Source organism: Aspergillus foveolatus, assembly GCF_047715535.1.
Source record: "Aspergillus foveolatus strain CBS 279.81 unplaced genomic scaffold BDW70scaffold_88, whole genome shotgun sequence".
NCBI classification, from domain to species: domain Eukaryota; kingdom Fungi; phylum Ascomycota; class Eurotiomycetes; order Eurotiales; family Aspergillaceae; genus Aspergillus; species Aspergillus foveolatus.
The window spans coordinates 19,285-44,221 of NW_027396152.1; the positions used below are offsets into that span (position 1 = coordinate 19,285).

At 51.4% G+C, this 24,937-nt stretch overlaps 8 protein-coding genes across 8 annotated transcripts; 2 read left to right on the forward strand and 6 right to left on the reverse strand.

Annotated features, from left to right (window-relative positions):
• Positions 1-79: 79 nt before the first annotated feature.
• On the reverse strand, positions 80-611 carry BDW70DRAFT_144147 (uncharacterized protein). The gene is made up of 3 exons (XM_073738210.1): positions 401-611; positions 290-336; positions 80-231 (listed from the first exon to the last, which is right to left on the reverse strand). The coding sequence occupies exons 1-3, from the start codon at positions 554-556 to the stop codon at positions 210-212; spliced, it is 225 nt and encodes a 74-aa protein (XP_073591734.1). The 5' UTR covers positions 557-611; the 3' UTR covers positions 80-209.
• A 3,034-nt stretch (positions 612-3,645) lies between these two features.
• On the reverse strand, positions 3,646-4,103 carry BDW70DRAFT_144148 (uncharacterized protein). The gene has a single exon (XM_073738211.1). It carries the CDS (start codon positions 4,096-4,098, stop codon positions 3,775-3,777), a length of 324 nt encoding a protein of 107 aa, XP_073591735.1. The 5' UTR covers positions 4,099-4,103; the 3' UTR covers positions 3,646-3,774.
• A 2,165-nt stretch (positions 4,104-6,268) lies between these two features.
• Positions 6,269-8,111, reverse strand: BDW70DRAFT_164012 (homeobox domain-containing protein; the record flags this gene model as incomplete). Its single annotated transcript, XM_073741405.1, has 3 exons — positions 6,269-7,681; positions 7,737-7,848; positions 7,927-8,111. The coding sequence occupies 3 exons, from the start codon at positions 8,109-8,111 to the stop codon at positions 6,269-6,271; spliced, it is 1,710 nt and encodes a 569-aa protein (XP_073591736.1).
• A 1,520-nt stretch (positions 8,112-9,631) lies between these two features.
• BDW70DRAFT_171820 (cation diffusion facilitator family transporter) lies at positions 9,632-11,660 on the reverse strand (the record flags this gene model as incomplete). The annotated part of the gene is made up of 4 exons (XM_073743329.1): positions 9,632-10,313; positions 10,368-11,191; positions 11,238-11,288; positions 11,353-11,660. 4 exons carry the CDS (start codon positions 11,658-11,660, stop codon positions 9,913-9,915), a joined length of 1,584 nt encoding a protein of 527 aa, XP_073591737.1. The 3' UTR covers positions 9,632-9,912.
• Positions 11,661-15,429: 3,769 nt separating this feature from the next.
• Positions 15,430-17,263, forward strand: BDW70DRAFT_120122 (sugar porter family MFS transporter). The gene is made up of 6 exons (XM_073734748.1): positions 15,430-15,699; positions 15,750-16,029; positions 16,076-16,396; positions 16,444-16,803; positions 16,851-17,011; positions 17,070-17,263. The coding sequence occupies exons 1-6, from the start codon at positions 15,522-15,524 to the stop codon at positions 17,246-17,248; spliced, it is 1,479 nt and encodes a 492-aa protein (XP_073591738.1). The 5' UTR covers positions 15,430-15,521; the 3' UTR covers positions 17,249-17,263.
• Positions 17,264-18,083: 820 nt separating this feature from the next.
• On the forward strand, positions 18,084-19,494 carry BDW70DRAFT_120124 (putative RING finger domain protein). The gene is made up of 3 exons (XM_073734749.1): positions 18,084-18,882; positions 18,947-19,129; positions 19,221-19,494. Exons 1-3 carry the CDS (start codon positions 18,773-18,775, stop codon positions 19,402-19,404), a joined length of 477 nt encoding a protein of 158 aa, XP_073591739.1. The 5' UTR covers positions 18,084-18,772; the 3' UTR covers positions 19,405-19,494.
• On the reverse strand, positions 19,479-22,248 carry BDW70DRAFT_120107 (putative C6 transcription factor). The gene is made up of 5 exons (XM_073734747.1): positions 21,711-22,248; positions 20,887-21,656; positions 20,414-20,837; positions 20,076-20,361; positions 19,479-20,020 (listed from the first exon to the last, which is right to left on the reverse strand). The coding sequence occupies exons 1-5, from the start codon at positions 21,932-21,934 to the stop codon at positions 19,631-19,633; spliced, it is 2,094 nt and encodes a 697-aa protein (XP_073591740.1). The 5' UTR covers positions 21,935-22,248; the 3' UTR covers positions 19,479-19,630.
• A 1-nt stretch (position 22,249) lies between these two features.
• cdcA (phosphoprotein phosphatase CDC14) lies at positions 22,250-24,731 on the reverse strand. Its single transcript, XM_073734746.1, has 3 exons — positions 24,594-24,731; positions 24,017-24,539; positions 22,250-23,965 (listed from the first exon to the last, which is right to left on the reverse strand). Exons 1-3 carry the CDS (start codon positions 24,640-24,642, stop codon positions 22,747-22,749), a joined length of 1,791 nt encoding a protein of 596 aa, XP_073591741.1. The 5' UTR covers positions 24,643-24,731; the 3' UTR covers positions 22,250-22,746.
• Positions 24,732-24,937: the final 206 nt, after the last annotated feature.

A 24,937-nucleotide genomic window follows, 5' to 3' on the forward strand; every position in this document is an offset into this window, starting at 1 on the left:
CCAGAGCAGCGACCTACGAGAACTACCGGCGAACATCATTCGCCATGTGATGGACATGATCAGAGAAACATAGTAAAGAATTTTTGCAAGCGAATGAGCAAAATAGAAACTAAAAACACCACTTCTGACCCTCTGCCACCATGATTCCACCGCACTCAGTTGCGAACCCTATTCATGGCCGCGTTTTTTGCACTCAGACATGCATCAATCTAGTGGGTGCAGATGCAGACCCTAGGAAGTCCCTATCAGTATGCACTAGACAGTTAGGAGGATGAGAAGAAATTCTTACTGCTCGTCGTTGCAGTAACCGCCGTGGTAGGTTCCAGCCCTGATGCACTGTGTATTGGTTAGCAAACGGTTTCTTCGAGACTGCCATTTGTAGGAACGTATGTGAACATACAGAAGCGCTGCAGGCAGCATCACCGGCACCAAAGATGCCACCAAGCTGGCACGAAGAGCGGGCCATGAGCTCAGCGTCGGGAGCAGGAGCGGGAGCGGCAAAGGTCATGGAGCCGAAGAGAGCGACGGCACTGAGGACGATGGCGGAGAATTGCATTTTGATTGAGAAGTTGGTCTGAAAGACGGTTCTTAGAGGTATGAATGGATTAGAAGACTGTTGATTTATTTGATTGAGCTGTTGATGGGATTGAGACAGAACAGCGGGCATCGACGGGGTATTTATGCTTTCGAGGCATGGAGTCTCGGCATCAAGGTGGCACTCTCAAGTCGCATCGTGAAAAACGCACGAGTGTTGAAGCCATTCCATGCTTGCGCTTTTGCTCGCCCCGGGCACAGCTCATCGGCGTTGAGGCATACACGATGACGATCGGCGACACTATTCGTATTCCAGGAGACCATACAGGCGAGGTTGCTGCGTCATGGGGATCCATACTCAGGCACGAGATTCAAAGATAGCAATATCCCCACAATACCGTCTTTTCGAAGGTGCAGATCAGACCTCCAAATAGCAAACACCCGCGAGATATGGGGCCGGATCCGTTTTGGGATACGAGAGGCTGCGGCTAGGGCTTGACGATCGGGGTAGGGAGCGACGCCGCGGCTCGTATAGGAACCACTGTCGAAGCGAGGGACACCGATCGCCCTGCAGATTCGTCTATGAGATTGAGTATGAGAATGAGTGAATGTCGCTTCTGCACAAGGTACCTCGGTACCCAGTCATCGTGTCGTCTTGAAGATACTCTGGCCCCCATGGCACAATTCCCTTACAGAAGCTGCGCTCTGAGTCCCCAACGACAGTTGCGATCGACATCCCAATGCTTCGGGGCCAGTCAGTCAGGGCTATTTTGGGTCACTGCAACCTGGCATTTCTCGCTTTAGCCCAGCAACTCAGTCAATGAGTCTCCATCTGAAGGGGACAGCGCATGCCTATCGCTGTGGTCAGATTATGACGGCGATCGAATCAGAGACATCGAAGACACCTCATGATTGAGAATAGTAATTTGAGGACTAGATGGTGTCAACGGGTGACTTTGTTCCTTAGGGACAGAGTACGTGCGATTAATCCTGGGGCGACCATGTTTTTCTGGCAGCAAGCAAGGGGCCACAAGGGGCAGCCCTAGCACGAGCAACCCAGCAAGATCCGTGCCTTGCAGGCAACATCTCGGCTATTGCTTCGTGTCTATGCAACAGAGCCTAAAGAGCCTAATACCTAATATATTTGTTGGGCGTGTTGGCACTCCACTGGGTGCGGTCCGAGGCGATTTTCGATGGCAAAGGTCGAGACGTGGAGGTCATACTGGACCGGCCAGAGACAGCGCGGGCTGAGAAGTGGGTTCTGGACCCAGAGTGCGCACCAGTTGCGGCGCTAATACTCTGGACCTGAACGGACGAGAGCTACTGTTGCTTGGAGATCCAGGTTCAATTCTGGGGTATCCAGGACGCCAAAGAGACAAATCACAGGCCGTCGAGGCCACTGTTGCTCACATCCACGCCTGAGAGATGTGGCAGACTATGTGGTAGAGTATTTGGGTACGGCGACCTGAATTGATGAAGAAGCGCAGCACTCAAGAAGACCATTATATTCAACAGGCAGCCACATGTACTCTCGACTGCGCGTTTGAAGCTCCAAGCTCTCCACGTAGTAGCCGCACCTCGTATCCAGTGTCGCATTCCAAACCAGAGAGTCAGTGTTTTCCTCGGACTTGACCGTAACCTCTTAGTCTCAGGATCAGCAGAGCTCATCTACTCCGTCTACCACCGCTTGGACCGCACACCAGCAGACTAGGCCGCAGTACATGCGACGAGATGTCTTCCTTTGTTCGTCGGATCCATCATGACGGTCTTGTGCGTTCAGAAACCAGGGGGCCAAACGCAGCAGGATCCCATGACCTCGTGCGCCAGGCTAGGACATTTGCTCTGATATGCATGCCGGAAGCCGGCAGAGATATATCCATACTCCGTGTCTGTGGTCTTCCAGAGTACGCAGGGCTGCCAAGCGAGCGGTGCATGGCAGGACCTGAAGCAAGGCGGCAATGGCGTATGCGAAAGAGCTGCTATGGCTAACTTCCTGCAGTGGGTTGAGGATATCCCCCTGGCGGGTTTGCTCGAAATTGTCCGAGGTAATCATTTCCCGGTGAGCTGGGGTGATTGTATCCACTATGACACACCTTGGCCATATCCTCTGATGACCGCGGCTGCCAGCCTCTGTTGCCAAAGAGGTAGAGGTCCACAGAGCAGACATCTGCACCGCGCGAGACAACGCAAAAAACGCACTGGAAAATGCCTCCACTACGTCGTCAGTACTGGCATTGCCGAATAGCAAACGAGCCTGCGCAAGAAGTTCGCGCAAGATGAAGACTGTAGCCTTCTTCAGGGCGGTGGCACATGAACGTGGTCGCGATGCTAAGCGCCGAAGTCGTGTTCTTGGCCTTCTCTTATATCTAGCCTTCAAAATCTTGTCCTACGAATATGACCTTGCCGGTGAACCCGCCGATAGACTTGTCATCAACCTGCTGAGAGTGCGAGTACAACGGAGATAGTTATTCTGATTGATCCTAGATGGCCTAAAAGCAAGAAACCTGGAGGTTGACTGCTGTCGATTATTGTCAGCGCTGAGGTTTATTTACTTATATTTCACATACAAGCCGCTGAGCCCTGCTGCCCTTGCTGTAAAGAATAGTTAACCCTAAGTCTTGTTATTATATTCTTTACAATGAAACTCACGAGCATTATACAGCCCTAATTCTGACAGGTATTGTGTCCTTTTTCGACTCACGTTCTACATGGACTTAATGCAAGCCTTGCATAGTTACACGATTCCAATCGTTTGTTTTTTTTATAACTGGGCGGATGGGTTTCCGGGTATTATACAACCAGGATCTGAACTTGTTCACACTGTAAATGAGTCTTTCGTATAACATGACTCATAGTAGGACGGGAAGATGAAAGGCTATGATACCTTGTATGTGCCGGCCTAACTGGTAAATAGATTTTATCAATGTATAGCGCTAGCTCCTTGTACAATTGGTAGCTACTAACTACCCATAATCTCCTAGTGCTCGCGGTGATGGGTCTGGGTGGCAAACCACGCTGGTCTGGAAGAGGGAAAGAGCCATGGCATCTATAATATCTTGTGGTATTTAGCCAATCGAACTACAAATATGCAAATACCTTGATACTGTCATTAGACGATCCGCTCATGAACAGGAAACTATGAATGCAGCACCTAACCTCACATTATGCGCTACTATCGGCATTCAGATCCCTCATCGTCTCCCTCTTTTCGAAGCTCAATCCTCTCTACTATGGACGATCTCACAGCCGATTGTCAGAATTGTCGTCAAGTTTGGAATGGAAGGTTTCCGTGCCGGTCCCTATCCCAACACCAACACCAGCGTCTTGCGAATCATACGCAGAGTCCGGGTAGGAGTTTGATTCTGTTGAGTCAAATGAATCTGACTCGTCGCCGGGCTTTGCACTATGAACTCGTCGACTTTGTTCCCTTTTGGATTCGGTCGCACTTCTGTCTGCTTTGGTACTTGAATTGAGACTGGGGGCTGGAGGCTCATAAGCGTAGGGATTCACTTGGGATTTGGGCGGGTTGGACGACAGGTCGGTGGAGTTGTTTGTGCTGAACATCTTTAATAGCTATGGGATATCCTTATTTTAAATAGAAGAAAGTTGAGTGTGATTTCATGTCCTTTACTACTCCTGGTAATATATAATTTTTTTAGACGCGGGACTTGATGGCGAGTGATTCAACCCTGATGTCATCTGATAGAGAGTGGAGTTAGATTATTTATCAAGACACCACCTAGACAAAATAGAAGAAATAAGATGAGGAAAAGAAGGGCTTATGTCTTTTGGTTTTCTTCACCTCCGTTCAGAAGACTCAAGTGTCCACACAATACTAAAACCCTTAAAAACTGCCCTTTCTTAAGACATTCAACACGTGTCTCACTTCCGATACGCCCAAACTGTGCTATGGTATTTCGAGAAGCCAGCCTTCATGATATGGGAAACTGGTTGTTGGCCATGCGTTCCTTGTGGGAGGGTCTATCGAAAATGAAGACACCTCAGAGCAACTGGACTGATCCAGTGCCTTTTTTGACTCACTGGGGACGAATTATGCCGACCCCAGAATAACTCTCTAAGAAACACCGATAGTAGAACCATTTCTACATAATGCTTCTTTCCAGTAACGTAGGATTGGTCAGCTCAGATGGAAAGAAATGATAAATCCACAGTGGAGCCGTAATTCTGCAACTATACAGACGGTCTATGACTTGTGCCATAGTGAAGAAAACCCGGGCTGTAATGTTGACTCAAAGGCTGCTCATTATCTACATCAATCGTACGGAGAGAAGCCTAGTAGCCTTCAGTCAATACAAGCCAGCACCGACGTGGCAAGGGTCCCAGCAATGGGTATATCCACAACTAGGCCAGTCATGAATATCATGGCATCCTCATATCTGAAACAGCCACCTAGGTTCAACGCCGCCTGGTGGCTCTAGCCCTTGTTAGGATAACTATAAGCATTATACCTAACGAGCACGAGAAGCTCAGGCAGGTCATTTAGAAGATATAGACGAAGACGGAGCACTTGGGTTCTTACCAACGCACACACACTCAGCAATAGGAAGCGGAGAAAAGGAAGGTCACTCATTTAGACTAAAGAAGCTTTCCATGACTAGACTACTGGCAACAGAGAGCGCCTTACGGCTAATTTTGCTCCTCCACCTCATTACTAGACTCTACCCGCCTAGTATCAATCTGTCATTTTTCTGCACAGGCAAGACACGCTCATCTGAGTCCCAAACAGTCCTTCCTCTTAGAAATCGGGCATGGCACCCTGTCTAACCTCTCCATGTCCTCCTTCGCATTCCGCTGCCTGCTCGCCAAGGGAATAATCTCCCCGATCGAGTGTCGACCATAGCCACGTCAGAGTTTATCGCGTGCTTTGAACCTAGCTCTGTCACCCAGCTCATTCCCTTTCCTTCCATGCTCCCTATGCCAACTTGCTCATTTCTTGCGCATGGGGCTCGAGGGCCTGTCCAGCCGAGGGCTCTCCGTCTAGCTCTTCCTGTTGGATTCATCCTTCAAGGCCTTGCGTCTTGGGGATTCTCAGCGACAAGATCTTTTTGCTAGGGTGAACGCGTCTCTGGTAACCACTGTCGATGACGATATCTTGTACTCCACGAAGCATAACAATCTCAGAGTAGGGGGCAAAACACAATCCGTATGCCACCGGCAGAACTCGCAAAGGCCAAGGCCCAGGCGGTTCAAACGCCTGAAAGTGGTGTAGGAAATGATAAATCCAATACAGCTACACGCCGTCCTGGCACAGGTACTTGCGAAGAAAAAACCGGTCAACGATGCGGTTGCCAGCATGCATCTTACTAAGCAAAACCCGACCTATTCGTCTATCAAGGGATCAAACGAGGGGCTGAGCAATCAACTTCAATACCACTTCATTCACTAAATCGCTCACGATGCTATCTTATCCGGCGATATCTGCTTTTCAGTGTATTTGCACAGGTTTCATTATCCATAACAGGGTCCTGTTGCCGGAGTTCTGAGAGAAATTGTATCCAACGACTCGATTGTATGCAGTACGAGAAATAGCACAATCATGAGAAAAGAGGGGTTCATTCATACAGGACGTCACCGCTTGCTGGCTTGCAGCTTCAAAATGAACTCAGAGGGAATTAAGCGAAAAAGGAAATAAATGACAAAGGAAATCGACAAAAGAAAAGTGAGAACCATCTAGTCGACACTGGGGTATTGTGATAATTGATTCGGCTTTGTCTCATCTCCAGGCGCCTTGGCTTAGAGATAGCAGGCCTTGGATGCAATCCAGGTCCTCTTCCTGGCTCGTTGCATTGCCGCCCATGAATGCTGAAACGTCACCTTCCAGTCCAGACATTGACAGTGATTTTGAAGGCCCGACTGATTTTCGATGCGAGGGCTGTGACCATCGCGAGCGTCCTGATGTAGAAACGTCTTGTGGTCGGCCGTCTCGTCCGTTTGAGTCCTTGAGGACGGGCCGGTGGGTATGACTGGAAACCGTCCGTCGACGCGATTGGGATACTCGGGTTCCAGGGATCCAGTTCTCCTTGTCCGAGTCGCCGGCTTCAAGTTCGAGATCGTCCTTGGTGGATTTAGAAATCTTGAGCGTGGAAGGCAGTTTCTCGCCCAAGGCTTTGCGGCTGGATTCCAACCGACCGAGGGAAGAGACGGTGCGAGAAAGCTTCTGCCTCTTCTGTCGCATTGCTTGCGTGATGGGGGTACCCTGAATGTCGGAGTTTGGTGTGAGGAGAGAGGGGTGCCTGGCGGACAGGCTTCGAGTCAGAGAACGCTTGCCACCAGAGAGTAGGGCCGACTTTGGCGTGCTTTGTGAGCTGAAAGGCGTGGCAAGTGCACTTCGCGCGTCTGTATCGAAGATAGACTCCCAGTTCCTGGGATCGCGCGACCTGCCGAAGGACTTCTCTCTTTCTAGGCTACGCGGTGTGCCCAATACAACAGCGCTATTGCTTCTGCGAAGACCGGCGAGTCTAGGGGTGCGAGTGGAGAACATGGAGATACGGTTTTTGGACGGGGATGGTTCGCCGTTGGCACGGATGACGGCCTGTCCGTCTGCCGACATTGAAATTCGAAGCGAGTTTCGTCCCTTAGGCGGTGATGGTGTCAATTCGCCTTGCTTCCGAACCATGGCTTCTCCGTCAAAAGAAAGCGATAGCCTCAGGGATGGTGGTGACTTTAGGCTGTCTAGTATGCTTGGGGTGCCCGACTCTTTGATTGTTTCTTCAAGGTCTGATCCAGATCGCTTTCTCTTGGTAGAGTTTGGGTGAAGCGCGTTGCTCGACGAGTCGATAGGACTCTGCACCGCGTCCAACTCAACCAGACTGCTGTTTGCCGCTTGTTGACTCGAATTTGGGTATTCGGACGTGGCAACGCTCGTTTGTGAGTTCTCCTCCACCCGGCCCCGCTCATCCTTGTCCACTGCGTCTGATGCAAACGAATCGCCCTCGGGCATCGACGGCCGCGAACCGTGAGCCTGATCGTGATCATGGTCCTGCTCCAGCCTGCTGGAGCCCTCTACAAGTATACTGTCGTCGCATTTCGTTTTCGAGTCGTCGGACTGGGAGGAGGGCAAAAGTTCGTGAGGCTGGAGGGGCTTTGACTTTCGGCGGTCATTCTGGCGACGGTTCTGAAACCAGATCTATGGAGGGCTGCGTTAGCGCGGGATATATCCAACTAAGCCAAGGGTGTTATACCTGGACTTCTTTCTCACCCAGCGAAACGCGGCTGACTATGTTGGCCCGTGATATCTTGTCCGGTTTGGGGTTTCGTTGATACTCTGCCTCGAGAATCGCGTAGTCTTCTGGGCTATAGACGCGTTTATCAGGTCAGAACGGCAACTGATCGAACGCTAGGTTGATCGTGAGCAGTAAAAGCAAGGCATACCTAGTCCGACGCCGTTTCTGCCGTGCGAGCAATTTGTTGTCCACACGCGGTGGGAGGTTCTGGGTCAACGTCTTCTGGGAATGTACCAGAAAGGCGTAGCTGGAGGAGGCCGTAGACGAGTCGGAGTTCTGAGTAGACGGAGGAGAGGACGATAAAATCACGGCAGAGAGCTCGGGGTCAGACATAGTGGGTGGTGGTTATGTAGAGTCGACACGGAACGGCAGCATAAGGACGAAGCAGCGGAGAGGACAATAAGAGCTAAAAAGAAGAGAATGCGAGAGGAAATGCTGGCACCATTGCGTGGAAGAGCAAGAGGAGCAGGGAAAGGAGAAGTGTGTACCGCTGAAGTGGGAATGTTCCCGACCTAGAGCTCGTGCAGAAAAGACGCTTCACTGATCGCGTCGCGATGTGGACGCCTTGGACGAGACGCGGCGTGCAGCCTGAGTCTCTTCGGGGCCGCCCGAGTCTCCACTCTGGTCAACTTCACTCTTCCACTCGGTAATCTTTCACGCACAACGCGAGACAGAACTTCGAGTTTTGCTTCAATTAATTGAACGGATGGAGCTTTAGCTGTGTCTGGGTCTCTGCACGCATTCGCTACGCTGATTGTGGTGCTGGAGAACCCCAATGCGTGACCACGTGCTCCGATCCATACCACACCAGACCCGCTCAACACCACGACAAAACAAGATATGCCAGTGCTCAAACCCGAGATAATCACTCTCTCAGCCTAGTTTGCAGCCTGCTGGAATCTATACAGTCGCCCTGGTCGCAAGGGAATGTACTCAGCCTCGAGGACCCAGAACTGAACCAGTGGACCAAACCGTGCCTATCCCATTGTAATCTGCCCCGCGATCCCGTACCATGGTCCAAAAGGTATATACACCGACTAATCACTGATGGGAGTGCAGCACTTGCTTATATCGATTATGGGCTCTATCAATCATCACCGCATCTATACGGGAATGACCTCATACTTTGAGGACTAGGTATCAGACTGCCGGGTGAAAATCCAGCCATCGACAGTTCGAGAGTATAAGACAAAAACAAAGTTGGCCATGAAACCAAATCCGCATGAGCCAGTATATCTAGAGCTGCCGATGCTGCTTCAACCCCTTGATATCCTTCTGCGGCGGAGAACTGCACCGCACCAATCTGGTCATTTTCTGCCAGCAGATGCGCCCTGGACTGCTGATCCAGCCTTCCAATTATGTATATGGAATGGTCCGCGCCATTGCCTCCTCTCTCTCCCCAGCAGTGTTGGCCTACAGGCTCTCTTTCATCTTTCTCGTTCGATCCCCGTCCTTTGGCCTAACACGTCTCGTCTCGTACATTGTCTCCAGCTAAACGACTTGAACAGACCGCGTCCGCACACTTCTCATCCGCACGTCCCTTTCACACAAAACTGCGCCCACCGTACTGGTTTGTAGTGGGTACCAATCCCTGCTGCGTTCTTCACCGTCGGCGTTTCTACTATACGGCCGGTATCAGGAGGGACTGTGCTCGTTATTGAGGGGAAATGCGTCCCTTGGTTTTGCGACTTTCAAAGTTGACGGCGCGTAATTGGGCCCACGGATGAAGGAGGAAAGGAGTAAACAAGTAAATGAAGTAGACTCAAAAAGATACCGTACTTAAACGTTGGCTAGCCTATTTATATTACATTTTGTATCTTTGCTAGTATTGGTAGAACAAGCGGGAATATGCACCTAGGCGACGCTTCGAGTCACTACTATTGTGTTTAAATAGAGTATAATGAGCATCGTTCCTACTTCCCGAAGCACGAGGAGGTTATGCTTTTGTACTCTAGGCCACATGTACTTGCAACTTCAAAGTTGAATCTGGACGGTAATCTGCAGGGATCTACCGAACAATTCATGGGAAAACGCGTAAAACGCGAAGTCACATGACATCGTGTACTGCGCTTACGACTACAGTAACCACACGATGTCTCGACCACGAAATAGGGCTCCGCCTGTATGAGTCCAATCATGTCTCTTGTTGATTCATGTGGCTAGGAATGTTCCATGGGTCATAATCCATATGTACGAAAGCCCTTTCCACTGTCGGTACGCTCTCAAGCATATACTGTAGACTCTCGCCGAGGTCATGGCTGTCGCGCAGACTGCTATTATCCGGCAGCACGATATCAACTTCGACATTGAGTAGATCACCCGCGTAGTACGCTCTTAGATTCTGGATTTTGAGAATAGACCGCGAGAACCGCATTGTCATGTATAGGAGAATGCTGACGTCCTCGCGGGAGGCGGCCGCTCCGGTGAGGTGGCGGATGTGCTCGCTGGCGGTACGACTCCAGTTCCAGATTATGTAAATGGAGAGGATCAGACCTCCCAAGGGATCGAGAAACCAGATGTTCGTGAAGCCGCCCACTACAGCATTGGGTTAGCTTTAACTGTACTAGGGAGGATGTTGGTAGTACGCACCGAGTGGAAAGACGATACTGAAGAAATTGAAAACTACATCCGTCATTGCATCCTGCGCCAGGGCTTGGACGCTCGAGTTGTTAATTAGTCGGCACCAGAACCAGCACAGGAACTTGACGGCCACGGTGCTACCCATAATCACCGCCGAAGGCACTGATAGCTGGACCACGGCGTGCTTAGAGGACATCAAGCGGCCCGCAGACGTGATAGCCACCTGAAAGAACGAGGTTACCATCACAACGGCGAAAACCAAAACACTAAGCGGCTCCAATCGACGTCGACTAATAGGGTATTCGTAACGGTCTTGTCTTCTGATAAGAGCGGTGGTAATCCAGACGATAGTAGTGGAGAGGAAATCCAAGGCACCATCCACCAAGCTCGCAAGAACCGAAACTGAGTTTGTCATCAACAAAGCAGCAATTTTCGCGGCCAGAAGAACGACATTTGCGACAAAGTTAACATAAATGGCAACAGTGACAATGCGGGCTCCGCTGTCCACAAAATCGTGACCTTTTGGTGTGATGTCTTCCAATGGTGATGCTTCTCCATCCGTGGTTTGGGGGAGAAGCAGCGAGCTTTCACTGGGAATCCGATAGAGATTCCGAGGTGTGCGTTTGATCTTCTTGGGTATTTCGTCATCGGCCAGGTTCTCAAAAGATCCGTAGCCCCCTTCATGCGCGCCTCCGTTTGTTCTCTTCGCGCTCTCTCCGGCACGATTCTGCTGGTATTCCACTATCAGACGACGGGGCAACGACGAGTCGAGGAGCCGGTCAATATAGACGTATTGCGAAATAAGGTCATTGTTCCGCTCGTAGAGTTGACGCCTGGGAATATTAGAACACTGGTTCTGAGATGGGCAAGGCTTCATACAATGGTTTTGACAATCCTTTCAACGCGTTTGGGTGTTGATAGTACTGCTGCCTGATTCCGTTAGCTTGTCGCCATCGTGAGTATCAAGCGAACTTCACTGCCAGCACAGAATTACCAATTATATGGCGGCCTCCGCTCGCCGATCAATTCCCTCGCTCGCACTGATGCGGGCGCCTCAGCCCTGTGGCGGAAAGAACCTGTGTCATCACGCTCAGTGTCGATGTACCCATCCGGCCTATAGAGGCTTTGGCTGCTCGAGAATGATCGTCGTCGTATTAAAGATGAAAGGTATTGGCCGCGTGTGGATAGGATGTCAATTTGGGGTTCGAGACTCGGTCGCCGGGGCCGGATCGGCGATTCATTCTCTGATGGTGACGATGGAACAGAAAATTGCGGCCGCGTTCTGCGGCCAGAAGACGCCATTCTAGGATAAATCAGGCAATACCACGATGACTGCTGTGATATCGGGTTGACTGCGCCTTTCTGCCACCTCTCCCCGCCTTCGGCCGACGACCCCCCATTGACATCTGGATAGCTTCATATTTCTAGGCTTTACGCTTAGCTCAGCCAATACATTTCGTATCTCATGCTTGACGTCAATTTCCACCTTCCCATAAGTAACAGCAGTGGGTAGGGATATGGAGCGCAATCGGCGGCCGCCTCCGGCAGAAATGCCGGGAGAGAACAGTGCATCGAGGACGAGCACACGATGGGATTGGTAAATGCAGTGAATATTGGCACAAATGAGAAGAAGCAAGGCTTGTCTTGCACGGCTGTTGTTTTGGGTCTGGTACCAATAACATTAATGGGCGCCTTTGTGGTCTCCTTTACGAGGTAGCCTGCTACCCTAGGGATTCTGCGGACATAGGACCAGCCTTCTGGCTTTTGTTCAGCAATTGATTGTATGAAGCACTGCATCGAGAAGGAGATGTGACCTTGGGCACTCTCGAGCTACCGATATAACGCCGATGAATTCGCTGAAGCAACTCGACGCTCTCAGCCTAAGAATATTGCACGTTCACCAGTCCATGAACGTAATATTCTCCCAGTACGTTAGGGCCTACGTGGCGGTGCCTACCCACATACCTGTATTTAATAGTCTGACCGCTCCCAATTGTCTTCTGTTTAACGTCGCTGGGCTTCCTTACCAAATGCACTACGTTTGATGTACTCCTCTTATGAAAGGGTGACGTAGCCCCTTTTGCTTCAAACTCACTTCTCTAACTTAAACAAGCAGCCATTCCTTACGGACGGTGTTTAGCTCTGTTGGCTCGCGGTGGTAGATAGTACTCGCGTCAGTATCAAACCCTTGGACCTCAAAAGAGAGTCACGATTCCCGCTCCTCAAAGCAGAATATCTTGACCCTTGTAGTCTGCAAGCCTCTCAATACTCAAGTACCATAATCTTCTATACGATTTCCTTGCACGTATACGGTTTGTGAGTATATATTGCCTCGAGTTCTCTGTAGTGTGCCTAACTACTCAGTTCTCGCTGGAGCATGTACGTTCAGCCTCGGGCTGCTTGTAACCCTATATATCATTGCATAGACCTAAGGTTAGTTGAAGGTCCTGGGAGGGACTGCAAGCCCACAACTATTGCCAACAGTCCCGGAACGTCGATGGGAAGTGAAAGCTCGATCTAAACACCACACCATACCGATCATTCTTAATGACTTGCTTATTAGAAGTTCCAATGGTTCCGATAAGCAACAAACTCGCAGAAGCGCTGCCATATATTGTACTTTATAAGCCTTTTTATGGCTTTACGGTCAATAGAGGTAGCATAATCAACTTCGGAACCTTGTGAAGCCCAGATACCTAAGACCATGCCTTCCTGAGCGCGGAATGTTTGGCCACAGATTCACCTACGAAGCATCTCCGCAGTTATCGGGCCGTCCGTGCCCTAGCGATGGAGCTTGGGCTACTAGATTCGAACTAGCGCATCCTACTTTAAACGTTTCTTCTACCAGGCCAACGAGAGCATCATCACCTACATGGCAACATGATAGAGATGAGAGCGTAAGCTGTGTGGGCAAATCTAGTCTGCGGACAAGATAGAAGTCACGGCTCAAACACTTGGGCTGCCGTCCACTAGTCTGGCCCTCGTCGCTTTCCACGGACAAGCCAGCAGTACTTAGCTGCTAGGAGATGAGCCCAAATATGTTCAATTTGAAAGGGAAAGTATTCTACGAGTGTACCGTCAGATCAGGGATTGTACAACTCGTTTATGCCGGACTCTTCACTGCGAGCATGTGAAAAAGGAGGCGCGGGTAATTAGTCGCTTAAGTCATCCGCATGGGATCGCACACAGTCCAGGTAGTTCAGGTTATAGGAACGCACAAGAAAGCTCTGAGGCAACGCATTCCATGGTCGGCGGAAGAGGCGGAGTCTCCTCTTGAGGTTGAGAAAAGACAAGGTCGGCCCTGGTCATAGCTGACAAGGTTATCCTCGAAGCAGTATTCTAGGAGGAGCCAAAACGTGATGCAGGCTTTCTGGTACGACTGGTGAACGACCCTTGACCAAAAGAAAATCCTCTCCTGTTGGAAATAATGATATGTCAGCCTGGAAATATGACTGTCTAAGGCTAATCTGGTAGTCATGACGCCTTTTTGGCTTAGCGGTATATTTTCCCGATATGATACCATATTACTGTACCTTAAGTTAGTAGAATCAGACAAGGGCTTTATTACCTCTCACCCACCAACGGTTTCAAATCGGCGCTTGGCTTGCAGTGGGACAGTAAACTGGCCATCCAGTGCGTTGCAAACCGGCCATGGTGGAAGGTCCCTGGCAGTTCTCTTCCATCCCCACTGTTCTGCTCAAGCCAGCAAGACTCCCTAGCCGTCACTGTGGGCAAGAGCATATCCCGAACTGGTTTGTTCGCAACGTGTCGCCTATTACTGCCCGTTTCTGGTTCGTCGAGAAGATTTCGCCCTTTTGATTGTACCCATTTCTCGTACTAGCGCTTGGCAGTGGGTCTAAAAACTTGGACAAGAAGATGAGACGGTGAAAGTGTATTTGCAACCTGGCCGTGACGAGCCCAAGTTTCTGTCACTTGAGAGCTCTAGCAATGGTAGGTGAGGCCTAAGCCTACAGGTGGTGTGATTGAGCAATCCAATTCGGGTTAGCTCCTCCACGTGCTCCTTGTCGAGGGTACTGGACTACCTCCAAGTACGTCAACCTACGACGCTATCACCCGATCCTCCTCGCCGAGGTCACTTGCTACGCTTAGCCGTCCGACATGATGGGAAGTGTCCGGACAGACAGCCGACTTCCGGTTCACGTGGTTCCGCCGAGATCTGCCGCTGCCTCGACTGTTGCCAGTAACCAAGGAACACTGCCTGCGAGTCGGCGAGCCGAAAGCTTCTATCCAGCTGCTCGGGCATCGCATAAATTCAGAGAGTTAATTCCATGAGAGTCTGGCTTGATTAGCTCAACCTGCTCATTGGTCGTTGATTTCCGACGCGAGATTCTTGGAAGCTAGAGAAGACGAGACCGTGTCTCATCCGGCTTAGTGAGCTTTTGCTTGAGGACCCCACCGGACTGTCATCGCGTACGGCAGACTCGTTGTTCACCTGCCAAGGCCGCACGACGCTTGGAACTGGTTTCGCTATGGAGGCCGATTGGCGACGGGAGTCATGTTTGCACGCCGAGAGCTTGTGATTATGTCCCCTCGCCGAGCCCTGCGACGAGGTCCGGGTGCGCAATCAGCATTGCATTGTCGCCCGTCTGTCCCTGGCCAGTAATTCTCATACGATGCGGACCTGATTGACGGAGAAATTCCTCGTTGGTGGCATGAACGCTGGACATTGAGGCTAAATGTCAGATACACCCGGCTAGCCTTGGACGATGATCTTTATTGGCCGAGAATCGCGCTGTTCGCTGACAGCGGCCTAGTTTAGCTTCAAATTCATGGCATATTTGCACCAACCAGGGCAGTGGGCCGGCGGTCGACCATTGCAAGAAATCGGTTTACTCCGAAGTTGTGGACCCCTGGGCCTCCCCGGATTTTGTCTGCCCCGCTTTTCCCTTCGCCCACACTTGCAAGTTACCGGTCAGGAGTCAAGGCTAGGCCCGGTCAGCAACAACGGCGTCCCTTAGACTCTGGAAGAAGACTGGCCTTGGAAATTGGGGCCAATGCGACATTCTGCCGACCCTGTATATAGGCGATGCGGCCTTCCACTTTTCGGACCCTCCTTCCGTTCTTCTGTGCCTTCGACCCCCACCATCCCGGTATCTGTTGATCAGCAGTCGCAAGGGCCCTTTGACGATACCCAAGTTCACGATGGGTCGGCTGTATACTTTCAACCTTGCCCTGTTCGCGGCGACAGGGTCATTCCTGTTTGGTTATGACAGCGGTGTGATGACCGATGTCATTGCGTCGAAGAATTTCCTGCGGTATTTTAACACCACGAAGACCTCTGCGATAATCGGGGCGATCAATAGCACATTTTCTGGAGGCGGTACGATGACAAAATCTCTCCACTTATGGGTCTTGGTCTAATTACTGCAGCTGCTATCGGTGCCCTCCAAGGAGGGCTGACGATGGATCGGTTTGGCCGCAAGTTCACGATCCAGATGGGTGCATCGATCTGCCTCGTTGGGGCCATCCTTCAGGCTGCCGCGACTAACCTAGCTATGATCCTCGTCGGACGTATTCTCGCGGGTTGGGCTGTCGGCCTCATGTCCATGTCTGTCCCTGTCTATCAATCGGAATGCGCGCATCCTCGAACCCGCGGTATGATTATCGGTCTCGCCCAGCAGATGATTGGAGTCGGTTTCATTGTCAGCACGTAAGCCGCTCGTTCCTTCACATTCTGGCAACTCTGACCGTAGTAGATGGATTGGCTTTGGCTCGTTGCACGCACCCGAGAGCAGTGAATTCCAATGGCGATTCCCATTGGCGTTCCAGGTCGTTCCTGCAGTGATCCTGCTCATTGGACTGTTCTTCCTGCCCGAGTCCCCACGTCACCTGATCGGAAAGGAGAAATACGAGGAGGCAATGAAGGTCTTGCGGAAACTTCATTATGATGGCACGAACGAGGACTGGATTCAACGAGAGTATGCCGAGATCAAGTCCACCATTGACGCGGAGAGGGCCGTGACCGAGTCTGGTTGGCTCGTGATGTTCAGGGTTCCTCAGTACAGGACCCGGTTATTGTACGCTCACTACCATATAGATTGTTGACCACGGCTGACCGGTACAGACACGGTATTCTCGTCCAGGTCTTCACGCAGATGACAGGAATCAACGTTATCAACTACTACCAGACCATCATGTACGAGAATCTCGGGATCACCGGCAGCACCAACATTCTTGTCACCGGTATCTACAACTGCCTCGGACCCCTTGCCAACCTCCTCTTCATCCTTTTCGTTCTCGACAAAGTCGGACGCCGCCGGCCCATGCTCTTTGGAGCAATCGGTATTACAATCGCGCTGTTCTGCGAGGCGGCCTTGAACTCTCAAAACGAAGACGGGCACCGTAAAGGCTACAGTATCGGCGGGGTCTTCTTCATCTTCTGCGTCACCATCATCTTCTCCTGGTCTTTTGGACCATGCAGTTGGTACGTTTCTTTGTCTTGTACTCCGTTTGCAGAACTAACATGAACAGGGTGTACATGGCGGAAGTCATGCCCATGCAGATCCGCGGCCGCGGAAACGCCTTTGCTACTGGCGTTGGCAACTGGACCGTCAGCACGCTCTGGTCGCAGGTGTCTCCCATCGCTCTCGGCAAGATCGGGTGGAAGTTCTACTTCATCTTCGCAGGCTGGAGTACGTCCTTCCTTCAACCCCCTCCCTTCTAATCTGAAAAAACTAACTCAGAAACCAGATATATGTGTCACTCTACCAGTAGTATACCTTTTCTTCATCGAGACGAAACAAAAGTCTCTTGAAGAGATCGATATTCTATTCGGAGGGCGTGCGCTGGGAACCCTGCCGGAGGATATTGCGGACAAGGACAACGAGGTCGTGGCTACGACGGAGCATCATGATAAGAGGGAGGTCTGACGGCAGAGCAGCTAAGGAGGTCTGCGCGTTTATTTTTGCTCCGAAGCCCACTTGAGCAGGTACGATCCTGCAAAGTATACTTTGCCGTACTCTTCCGGTACCGTAGTTGACGTGCACTGGACCGGGATCCCGGCCCCGTGACACAGACCTGGCTGGAGCCATGTAAGGTTAATCGCGGGAGGGGATGTGAGGCAAGGTGACGATCGGCTCTGCATGCGCAGCGCCTCTACCACCTCCTCACCTTGTCTTGGCAACTCTGAGGACGGGCGGGGATCTCCCATCAGGCACCATCTAGCTTGCAATTAATGACCTCTAAACTATGGCTACTTTCTCGAACAACTTGTATCTGCTCTGGTATCTGCTCCTGTATCTGCTCCAGGTACCGGATAGAATCGAACGCACATTATGAACAAATATAGACTATGCTTGAGCTGCCCAGCAACACCACGTAATCAATCCCAGCTCGCCTCTCGTGATAAGCTTATGTGGGGCCCATCCAGGTGGGGTCGCTCCTTTGTCACTTTTGAAGACATCAATCACATCGACAAAGTCTTCAAGTGAAAGAACAAAATCTCGTAGCCTTAAGAGTGAACTATAGACTAAGACCCCCAGACCCCCATATTATTCCCTTGAACCATTTAAGCGATACAAACTGCCGCCTCCAGACAAAAGTGGCGATACCGATCGCGTTCCGTTGACCTTCACATGATCCCGCCAACGTCTCCTGTTCCGATCGCTAATGATCGGCCAACGCGGGGAACGCTCCTGTCAAATCGCATCGCATGGCCTGTCCAACCGCAGCGTGGCATGGTGTGCTCTGATGCTGGGTACATCCGTTCACAAGGCCTGATCTTCGTGCGTGGTCGAACTACATATGCAGCAGCAGGAGCAGGACGAGGAGCAGGAGGCAAGGTTTGAGGTGCAGTGCCCCTCACCTCCCCATTCTCCCCCTTCTCCCCATTCCGCACACCGTACCTGCCATTGTTATTTGTATACTAGGGGCTGAACAAGGTTCAATTAGCTCCCGTTACACATTCACTTTCCTCAGCTTAACCTTCACTTTTCCCACTGTCTCCCTACGCCGACTCCTCGACTTTTCTTCATCTCTTCTCACTGTCATCATCTCATCTCCCCTCACACTCCTAGCTTCTTTTGATTTCCCCCCTCTTCCTGCACTAGACTTGGCGTCTGGTACTTGGCCGCTAGCTGCCTACGTCACCACCGGTCTAGACGGGACTTAGGTACCGTACCCGTCGGGACTGAGGAGCATCTGATCTCTGCAGAGCAGAAGCTGGACATGGCCTGACCGGCGACTAAAAAGCACTCTCTGCGGTCGCCGTCTGCGCCATGAATAATTAATCGGTTAAACCCCCGATTACGGTGATTTCGAGTCCCCGATATACTACATAATATAGCCACAGACCAAGCCGACGACAGCGAAAACACCCGGCCAGCCGTCTAGAGTGTTGTGAGCGATCGCGACCCCTCCCCGACGAAAGCGAGGTACCGCTTAGGGGGCAAGGCATGGACAAAAGAGACCAACACGAAAGGAAATTCAAATACAGCCAGACTCGTATGAGCATTGTCCTAGGGATTGGTCTTGGGATTGTCGCTCTGATCATCATGTGTCTGATGTACGTCTCCCTCATTTTTCTTAATTGATGTGGAATACTCAGACTCGAATTAATGCTGGAATAGCTTCACCGTCTACTTCAATCGCCGCGAGCGGCGGCCGCCGAGCAAGAAATCTCGCAAGCGGGATTCATCCGATAAACTGCGCAAGCTCGACGCCGTCTCGCCTTCAAGAACACTCGAGGAGTGGTGGACCAAAGCTCATGGCCCTCCTCTTCCTTCAGATTGTCCGGACAATCAGTTTATATGGTACGTCCAACTTGTATTAGCCCGCTTCTGTGGACGGTCTCGCAATTTCGTTCATTTGGCAGCCCGTCGCTGACTAAAATCTTCACTGCAGCGTGGTATGCCTCGAACCAGTCCTCCGCTCGCAAGTGATCCGCGAACTCAAATGCCTGCATGTTTTCCACCGAGAATGTCTGGATAAATGGTATCTCCAGGATCATTACAACTGTCCGCTCTGCCACAGAGCCTACTTCTATCAGGAAACCCGACCAACAAACGATTTTGTTTGGATGGTATGACTGTGATGATAATGACGCTATGACTGATAGATTGGGTGATGATTTGATATTGCTGTGATAACCCTCTTCGTTATATATTCCTCTCCCCCGACATCCTGACTTCGCTTCCTATGCTCTTCTGACTGGCTATGCGCCGATGTATCCTTGGAAGAACGAGGGTAATTTCTGTACCAAGTCGTGATGCAACATCCGCATATCGGCGTCTGTATCCCATCCCTGCGCGAGCCTAAAACAAAAACTCATCCTTGGCCGGGGATTCGAACGGATCGAAATCGATATTGTTCGGAGTATACCAATTCAAAAGACTATACAGCCCGGCCGCGTCATGGTCCGGATAGCCGCCGCTTGCATCCAAGAACCCTTGCACAGGTTGCGGGTCCGGCTTGGGATCCAATATCTGGTCCAGGATATCAGACAGCTTTTTCTCGACTGCCTTGCACGTCCGATAATTGCCTTGTCCTGGAGTTGCGACCCATGACAGGCACGAGACGAACACACTGAGGTTGCGGATTATCTCAGGCCGCGGGGGCATGACTGGGTGTGGGCCTGGTTCTTGAGTTTGTCGAAGAAGTTCAAAGGCTAAGGTGCTTGCGCTTGGGAGGCCGTAGTAGAGGACCTGTTGGTGTTAGTTCTGTGTCTGAATTACGCTGGAGGAATTTGACAGCACGTACGATCCAAGAATGATGCCTGCTCATATCAACACCCGGGTGCCGTTCGCCAGTGACCTCAAGGATAATGGCGAGGACCTCCCGGGAGGTCATGAAAAGGGCTTCCTGGCTGGTGTTTGTTCGCTTGACGACCATCCTCTGCACCAAGAAGAGAGTATACAGATAATCGAGGTAGATGTGGCGTCTCGCGAAGGTGATATTAGGCGATTCTCCACTCGGGTTGTACTGGTCATGTCGTAGGTAAACGGGACATGACTGCCATTGGTTCTGGGCGGTTTGGATAAGCTCGCTGCGGAGAGTCAGTCGGTACCACAGCTGGTTTGGAGATAGCGCCTACTCACTTATACTTGCTCAAAATCGTCTTGTCATCATAATTCCCCAGTGCAATCTCGAGGGCCTGCTCCCTCAGCACTGCCAAATGGAACCGTAAACGCAACAAGCTTCCCCGCAGCGTGTTCCCTTTCGTATTCCACCCTGCGGAGTCGAGATTAGCCATTGCCCGCCTGAGCTGCTCCTCGCCAGCAATCAGGTCCTCATCCTTAATGTCCAGCGGCGGTGAAATAGAGCAGTACCGATAATTAATAAATGGCGGCCTCCCAACAAACGTAGAAAGAGACTTGTCTGCGTAGAATGCAGCAGCGAAGCACATTTTCCGCCACTGGTGCAGGAATGGAGGACAGTTTTGTGCACGTGTGCTTTCCTGATGCAGACCGGCTGCATAGATGGTCGCTGTGAGATTGCCAAGTTTGCGCCAGGCAGCGTAGCCTATACTATCGTTAGTGGACATGGTTTATTTCGTGAGAGCAGGACGTACTCGTATCCCCATAATACTGCGTCCTCAATAGCATATCGTTGTACTGATAGAAGCCCAGAAGCTCATTAACCGACGCCGCTGTTGCGCAGAACAAAAGACACGTCCTGCTCGCCTCGACCAAGCGTGAACGGAGCATCTCCGCGCCCTGTGCGTCAGGCGCCACCCGCAGAACATCGGGGTCGTCGTCTGAGGTGGACATCATTGCGATCCCGGCCGTCGCCAAAACAAGACCAACAACCTCCCAGCGCAGATTCTCGTCCGTAAACGAGGCAAAATACTCTTCGACCGTCATGGACGCATGCGAGATCAATGGATGAGCCGAGGACTGGAATATGTGCTGCACCAGATCGCGGAGCTGCGTTTCGACGTCTTTCTCACGGTCAATGGCGTCAAAAATCCGTCGAAGAGATTTGATGATTGCTTTGATAATGATGTTTGAGACGACGGCCATCAAGTGACCAGCGTAGAACTTGCGGATCAGGATCTCCCATATGTTGTTCCGGTAGAGGAACTTGATGACTTCGAGGCCGGACTCAAGGCGGTAACGGTCCGTTAGTTTGGAGAGCACCCCGTCCGGGGCATGGTTACCCTCCTCAAAGGATATATTTGCGCGGTGTTCGCTAAAGACGGCGGAAAAGCTGGTCGAGCCTAGATACCCAGGTGTTGTGGAGGGGCGCTGGTCTGCGGCTGCAAGACGGAACCCGTACTGCACCGTAGATGCAGATGCAGATGCAGAGCCCGACACAGATGTTGATTCAGGGCTTGGCGTGCTAATCAAATCAGTTCTTTGCCTTCCGCTTCCTCAACTAGGCGGGTGAACATACAGCGAATATTCCGTCCTTGGCCTCTTGGCAGGACGCTGACATCGAGGCTGGGATGCATCCTTGGTCATAGGCGCAGGATGATAAAAGCATCTCTGCGTAATGTTCTTCGCAATACATCGTCCACAAACAGGCCGTCCATGATCACATTTAAGCTTTGATTTGCGGCAGGGCTCGCAAGACTGGAGCAGGCCATTGCGACGGATTGCCGGTGTTGAGTCAGTCATTCTCAAACAGCGCGATATCACCACCCGGGCTATAAAGTGGACGATTCGGTTACATATAGAACCACCCCGTCTTCATATTGCATACTGAACTTAAAGAGCGATCAAATTGCAGGCGAAGGCGGCAAGAGGGGACCCAGTGGGACTCCCAGGAATGGTCTCGTGTCGACGGTGAGTCCAGCTGTGTTCGGCTGACACCAGTCTAACCCAATCGGGACGAGATGCCTCCAGCCGTAACAGTGTATCGTCCACAGTGCAAGCCTTTGCAGAGCAAAAGCTGATCCATTCTTGTTCTGAAGGACGGAATCTTTGATAAATCGGATCAGTCATCCTGAGATCTTGCCTGAAACCCTGAGAGTACAGGTTAATCTATCTGCTATCACATGACTTTATAGCAAGAGGAGTGGACACCACACTACGTAGGCTCGATGGAAGGAGATAGGATGCTGATGCAAGTGTAACCGCTGTTCAACTAAAGGCCCTAATGAACATCGACAATAACCAGACGCCTGTGCCCAAACCAAACCACCGAGTCGCAAGAACGCCCAAACAAGAGAAGCTTGAGTAAGCAAAAAGCAAAGCATATCGAAGCAGCACAAAAGCAGCGCAACTAGGTTATATAGTAATAAGTAACTTCGGGCCAAAAAGTATGCAATGCAATGTCATCCTCACACACGGACAATAGCGTGGCAGGGAAAGAACGAGACATGACAGCTGACGGGCTAAAGGTTTAAAAAAAAAAGTAGGTAACAAGAAGATGGCAGAGTATCGAAGTACCCAAGAAAAAGGTGCTCAGCACTCGGTGAGAATTCAGATCATGCTTGGGCCTTTACACGGACAGGACTCCCTGTACTGCCAATCCGGCCACTGGGCTTGCGGACGCCCTTGGACTCGCCAGTCACTCGACGGGAACTAGACCGAACCTTGCTCACGGAAACAGCCCCGGAGGTTTTGTTAGTTACAGGTGTTTTGGGCGGCTGTGCGGCACCGCGCCAATTTTCCCTATCCTCATGAGTATCATCGTTTAGGGTGTAGCTAGCCGTGACCGTCGCCGAGTAGCTGATGGAGCGCTGGCCCGGCGATGCAGCTGGTGACTTTGATGAACGCTGCTTGGCGAGCATCCGCAGTTGTGTCTCCTCTTCACTCTCGCTACTATCAGTGCTTCGCCGGGTCTTCCTCGTATCTTTATCAACAACGAGGCTTCCGGATGCAGTGCGAGAGTAGGGGTGGTGTCGGGAGTCTTTCCTGTGCGACTTTCGGGGCTGCCCTGGAGTTGGCGCCGGTAGATTGTCATCGTAAATCGGAGTGGCTTCGTTGTTGTCGATCTCCCCGAGTGCAGATCGCTTCGAGTGGCCGTTGTGCGGAGGGGTAGTCACTGCGGCGGCGCGGTGTTTGGCGGGAGAACGGCCAGGGGTAACCGGGTTCGGCTGCATCTGAGCGAGCTTTTCCTTCATACAGTCCTCAAACCACCACTCGCGGAACGATCCCTGGTTGAGGTGGAGCCAGTGCTGCTGCGGGCCGACGACCATTCCAGGACGCATGAAGCGCATAAAAGCAATAACCTCATTTGCAGTGAATCCGTATCGGTAAATCAGGTAAGCACCGATCAGACACCCTGTCCGTCCGAGACCTGCCTTACAGTGCACAGCAATAGCTTTATGCTTGACGTTGATCATCTCGTGAGCCATCCTGATGAATTTCTTCACCAGCGGCAGTGGAGGGCAGGTACCGTCCTCGAAGATCATATCGATATGAGAAATGCCAAGCGCAGTGAAATATGAAGGAGAGTAAAGTTCAGAGTTCAGTCGCACAACCAGTCCAACACCGCGCGTTGCGAAATGTTCCAGGACATTCTTAAAAGGAAGAGGTAGTCGAGAGGATCTAACTTCGGATACTGTGGAAGGCAGGGCGGCGTACTCGGGGCTATCCCGGGGGATTGGCGCAACCGGCTGGTGCTGTGGGGAGGCGAAAGCGAGGAAATGAGGGCTGATCCAGTTGAAATCTCCCATGTCGACTCGTTCAAACTTCTCGTACCTAAACAATTATGAGCATCCAGACGCGTTGGTGTGATCAATGCCAACATACTCTTCAAGACTGAAATCTCTCAAGCCGCACACTCCCTGCTCCTTGGCCTTCCAAACACCATATACAACGTCCTGAATGTTGAGAATAAAGTCTGCTTGACTGTATCCGGCATCTCGGAAAGGCATGTACGGAGGGTCCGCCTGCGCAATCGGAGCGAGCGCAAGATGCGGCGGCCACGATTGGATCAGGACCATGTAACAAGCGACGAGACAAGCCGCATTGGCACGGCTGCGAGCGTCAGTCCGTGAGTAGAAAACAATGGCGCGGTCATTGTTCGCGGCAAGGAGGTCATGGAAGTGGACGGCAAAGCGGTACAAATGGCCGATGTGGAGGGGCCCAAAGTCCGCATGAAACGAGTTATACAGGAGGGTATCATCGACCGTGAAATAAACAGGGCTGCGCTTCTTGCTCGGAGAGGCTGCTTGCGCTCGGCGCTTGCTGGGGGATTTGGGCTGCTCGGCCGGGTATGGGAAAGGAGTTTTGGCGTCGGGGGTGTGGTCGTAGGAGGCGAGGTACAGTTTATCTGGCACCGAGTCAGAGGGGCCAATAGACCTCGTTTTCAATAGATGGCACAAACCTTGAATGTATTCGATAATCTGGCCGTAGCCAGCAGTAGATCCGGCCATATCGACGTAAGGTGATCCGCCACTTAAACAATATTGCGGAACTAATATAGACGATAAGACCGGGTGGTAAAGGGTAGCAGATGTGCTAAGAGGGTCTCGATACCCGGTTCTGATTTAATCTGGAGCTGTAGAGTGCTCCTGGTCGGTGGAAGATTTGGCAAAACAGTGACCTAAACAATCATCGTCGGGTTGACCCCAAAACACAATGCAGATGCGGTATTGAAGAGGGAAGCGGTGGTGCGAGGAATGGTAAGGATAGGAACGGCGATGTCCCGAGGGAAGAGAATACAGAATA